This window comes from Myotis daubentonii, chromosome 15 (assembly GCF_963259705.1).
Source record: "Myotis daubentonii chromosome 15, mMyoDau2.1, whole genome shotgun sequence".
Lineage (NCBI taxonomy): Eukaryota > Metazoa > Chordata > Mammalia > Chiroptera > Vespertilionidae > Myotis > Myotis daubentonii.
The window spans coordinates 58,063,793-58,068,312 of record NC_081854.1 but is presented as its reverse complement, the minus strand read 5'-3'; the positions used below and the strand labels follow the sequence as shown (position 1 = coordinate 58,068,312).

General features: G+C 63.7%; 1 protein-coding gene across 1 annotated transcript; it reads left to right on the top strand.

Moving 5' to 3' along the window:
* The first annotated feature begins 1,270 nt into the window (after positions 1 to 1,270).
* Positions 1,271 to 4,302, top strand: LOC132217640 (protein C19orf12 homolog). Its single transcript, XM_059668154.1, has 2 exons — positions 1,271 to 1,765; positions 2,425 to 4,302. The coding sequence occupies exons 1-2, from the start codon at positions 1,606 to 1,608 to the stop codon at positions 2,688 to 2,690; spliced, it is 426 nt and encodes a 141-aa protein (XP_059524137.1). The 5' UTR covers positions 1,271 to 1,605; the 3' UTR covers positions 2,691 to 4,302.
* Positions 4,303 to 4,520: the final 218 nt, after the last annotated feature.

Here is a 4,520-nt window from a genome sequence, read left to right as displayed (position 1 = left end):
AAGAGTCCACGGTGCAGAGGACCTGACCCCGTGACCTGGTCTCCGGCGTGTTTGCATTTTCAGTCCCTGGTCATCCGCCAGGAGTCACCCCTGTTAACTCTGCACACAGCTCTTTGGGACGCAGGGGAGTCAGGAGGGGTTTGGGGGTCCGGGACTCCTGGGAGTGGAGCGGGCCCAGCGCCCCCCACCCCCCACCCCCCACCCCCAGCCACCCACCAGTGCCTGGGCCAGCGCCCCAGGGCCCGCCCTCCGCTGCCTCAAACCTTACTTGGCAGACTGACTCCTCTGGCTGATGCTGTTTTGCAATTTCTGATTCGAGGACGGAGTCATGGACACCGGGTCCCGGGTCAGGCCCTTCAGTCCTGCCTCCCGGTGCGGCTGGAGACCCCTGGGCTCGCTGTGAAGGCAGCTCCCCCCACCAGGCTGCGGAGCTACCGTGACCTTCAGTGACCTGTGCCCTTGGGGGCCGTGATCTGGGGAATGTCAGAGGGCCCGGCCGGTGTGGCTCAGTGCTTGAGGGTCGATCCATGAACCAGGAGGTCAGGGCTCGATTCCCGGTCAGGGCACAGGCCTGGCTTGTGGGCTCCATCCCATGTGGGGCCTGCAGGAGGCAGCAGATCCATGATTCTCTGTCATCATGGATGTTTCTCTCTCTCTCTCCCTCCCCCTTCCTCTCTAAAGTCAATGTAAAACATATAAATATAAAATATATAAAAGAAGGGGCCCAGGCACTGGCCCATGGGACCGCAGCTCTCCTGGGACCTGAGAAGTGCCGAAACCCTGCCTGTGGGTGGGGCACATCCGCCCCCAAGACATGGAGCAAGAGGCTGCCCTGTGTCCTCGGGCTCCTTACAGCTGCCAGCATGAGTCAGCCCCGCGGAAGGGGAGGGGGCGGGGGAGGTGCTGGGCTTGGCTTGGCTGCAGCTCAAGCTGGAAATAGCTCAGCTTTGACTTTACTTCCCAGCCCTGCCAGGCGGGGGCGCTCCATCCCCAGGACCCTGGGCAGAGCCCGCCCCGCCCTGCCATGTCCCACCTGCCAGCTTGGCCAACAGTTCCTGACCCCAGAGACTTGCTGTAGTTGTTCCCAAAGTCAGGTCCTGCTCCGTACGATCCACGCGTCCTCGGGATTCTTTTATTCTCTGGCTGCTGCGTGTTCTTGCCGCCTCCCAGCCCACGAATGGGGGTGGGTTGCCTTTCCCGGTGGTTGCTTTTTATTTTTTTATTATTTTTCTTTTTCTTGATTTCAGAGAGGAAAGGAGAGGGAGGGAGAGAGAGAGAGATCAGTGATGAGAATCATTGATGGGCTGCCTCCTGCACTCCCCACACTGAGGATCGAGCGGGCAACCTGGGCATGTGCCCTGACCGGGAATCGAACCCCAACCTCCTCAACCACTGAGCCACACCAGCCGGGCCTGTTTGCTTATTGACGACCGGAAGCCCCGCTGTCTCGGTGACAGAGGACTTGTCACGTGACGGTGCTGCCCTCTCGCCCACGGCAGAGCTGGGGTCCTGGAGCAGGGGGTCCGCCCTGGACACTGGGAAGAGCGAGCTTTGGATGGGACTGATGTGTGGGAACCCTCCCTCCGCAGGCCGGCGGGGCACGCGATGCCCCTGATGGTGGAGGAGGCCATGCAGCTGCTGTGCTCCCTCTCGGAGGCGAGGAAGATGAAGGCGGCCGTCAAGCACGCGGGGCGGGGCGCCCTGGTCACCGGCGCCGTGGCCTTCGTTGGGGGCCTGGTCGGGGGCCCTCCTGGAATAGCCGTTGGTGAGTGCAGTGCCCCGTGGGGTGGGGGATGAAGTCCTAGGTCCTCACAGGAGCCTGTGACCTGCGTGAGGGGCTGGGGGCTGAGTCTGAGACTCGGCCTTTGTGCACAGACGTGTCCGGAGGGACACACGTGTCTGTGTCTCAGAAGCGCAGGGCGCCCTCCGGTGGCTCCTGCCTGCGGACTGGAAGGCGCCCTGCCCCAGGGTGTGCCCTGTGTCCCCTGGGCAGGCCCGGTCCTGTCTTCACTGCAGGGTCAGGAGGGAGCTGGGATTCCAGGACTCTGGCCCCTCAGAGAGCGCCCGGCCCCACCCCAGTCCCCGGTCCCCAGTCCCCAGTCTGTGCAGGAGGAGTAACCACGGTCGCCCACATGCACCTGCCCCTGGTCTCACCCCGGCTCCCGTCTGGGGACCAGTTTCTGCCAATGGGGGAGGTTGGGCTGGTTCCATGGTCCCTTAGAGGTCACGTGAGTTGCTCCCTCTCATCTGGGAGCAGGAGGTTCCCGGGGGACCCCACCGCGGGCTTGACCCCACCGCGGGCTGTGACCTGGACCACAGGCTGGGCCTGAGTCATGGGCTGCCACCTGAATCCTGTGACGAGCTCCCAGCGAGCTCCGAGCCGGCACTGTGAACCCCTGACTCACCAAACCTCCTGTCCCCCAGGGGGCGCCGTCGGGGGGCTCCTAGGGGCCTGGATGACCAGCGGGCAGTTTAAGCCGGTCCCTCAGATCCTCATGGAGCTGCCGCCCGCCGAGCAGGAGAAGCTGCTCAACCAGGTCACGGCCATCGTCAGGCACCTGGAGTGGACGGACGCCGTGCAGCTCACCATGCTGGTCATGGGCAGCGAGGCCCTGCAGGAGCGGCTGCTGGCGCTGCTCGTCGGCTACGTCACCAAGGAGCTGCAGGCCGAGGTGCAGTACGGAGACTAGGCTCAGGCGGGGGCACCGAGCTCGGGGAGCGCCTGGGGGCCCTGTGCTGGGGCCTGTTCTGGAAAATGCTGATGAAGCCGCCGTGGGCCCGGCCCGTGGGGAGCTGGCACCCGGCAGAGGCGCCTGTGGCTGACGCGGGGACAGGTTCTGCGTCCACTCTCCTGACACGGAGGCAGAGGGCTCAGCCGCTCGGCTGTGAAGGTGACTGCTGTCCGGGCGCCCCTGGCAGGATGGGACCCCTCCGGGCCCAGGGACTCGGGGCCTGGCAGCCGGCCCTGCTGGATTCCTGCGGCCTCCGGAGAGTGCCCCCTGCCCCCCTCGTCCCTTCCCAGGGGCCTCATGGGGGGTGGGGGGGGCACCAAGGGCACCAGCCCAGCAGCCCGGCCTGACTCCCCCTCCGGGTCCCGCTGGTGAGGCCGCTGCTGCAGGAAGAGGGGCTCCTGGTGAAGTGGGGGGTCAGGACGACCTCGAAGAAGTGACCGCCCTCAGGTCCCCACACACTGTCCTGCCTTCAGACCCACAGCTCCCCGTCTGCAGAGCCCACACGGTTTCTGAACAGCCTTTCCCTCCGATTCCTGGAAAGATCTCTGACCCGGGAGGCGTGCCCACCCAACGCCAGGGACAAAGGAAGGCAGGGGGTGGGTGACTATAAAATGGAAGGAAGCTGGGCATTTCTTGCCTGAGGCCACCTTTCCAAGCTGCTCCGCCTCCCTGTGCCTCCAGGGGGCGCTGCTCCGCCTCCCTGTGCCTCCAGGGGGCGCTGCTCCACAGCTCTGGGTGTGTGTGTGGGGGGGGGGGGGGGTCGGGTGCCCTCCTGCCCAGGATGGTCAGACCCCGCACCTCCATGTGCACAGAAAACTGGGGAGTGGATAGAACCCCAGGTGCCTCAGGAAGGACGGAGCCTTTGGTCTCACAGACACTGCCCTCCAGCAGCCTGGGCCCAGGGTGGCCGCCTGCCTCCATCACTCTGTGCTGCTCCAGGGCTGGGCAGGGTGGCCCATCTGGATGGTTCTACTCAGACAAGGTGACGGGGTTACTCACGTGGGGTGGCCCTCTGCCAGGCCCAGGGGCACAGGGGTCAGAGGTCCCACACCAATGGCCACTGAAGCCACCCCCCCACCCCACTCAGCCAGCCTGCCTTTCCTCTGGGAAACAGTGTGGGGAGGAGAGGGCCCCACCCCTGACCCCGGGGGCTGGAGGCCCCACGTGTACTGAGCCGTCGCCCATGACAAGCCGGGTCCTGGGTGCTGGCAGTGGCTTTGGCCCCAGAGCCCCCCTCGGCAATGAAGGTACTTACCTGGCTCCCCTCAGGCGTGCTCAGCGCCTGGGCTTATTTCCTTGTAAAAGACCTTCACTTATTTATTTTTGAAAAGGCCCCCCCCCCCCAAGGCTGGTACAAATCAGGTACAAGCATAAGAGGGCTCCCTCCTCCGCTGCCCCCTGCCCCGCCCCTCTTGTCAATCAACGTCGTGTGCATCCACTGGGTTTAAACATGGCCTTTGAAAATGATTCCTTTCCCTTCATTTGTCAATGCCGATTGCCAAAGACTTGGAAAAACACAGACGAGTATATATAATAAAAAGTGCTACGGATTCCAGCACTCAGACAACCACCAAGGAACGTGGTATATTTTGTGCACAACTTGTAATGCCACGTGTGTGTGTGTGTGTGTGTGTGTGTGTGTGTGTGTGTGTGTGTTTCTATCGTGTTTGCACCCTTGCTGTTTAGGCCACTGTGAACCCTTTCACGGATGAACACTGGGGCTGTAACTCGCAATCCCGCCCACGTGTGTGGCGGCTGTAACATTCCTTGGCTCTTAGCTGCCCCCGC

Bases quoted from the DNA above. Each gene is read 5' to 3' on its own strand.
- LOC132217640 (XM_059668154.1), top strand. From the start codon at position 1,606: ATGCCCCTGATGGTGGAGGAGGCCATGCAGCTGCTGTGCTCCCTCTCG. The intron at 1,766-2,424 runs GTGAGTGCAGTG...CCTGTCCCCCAG, and splicing joins CCCTCCTGGAATAGCCGTTG to GGGGCGCCGTCGGGGGGCTC.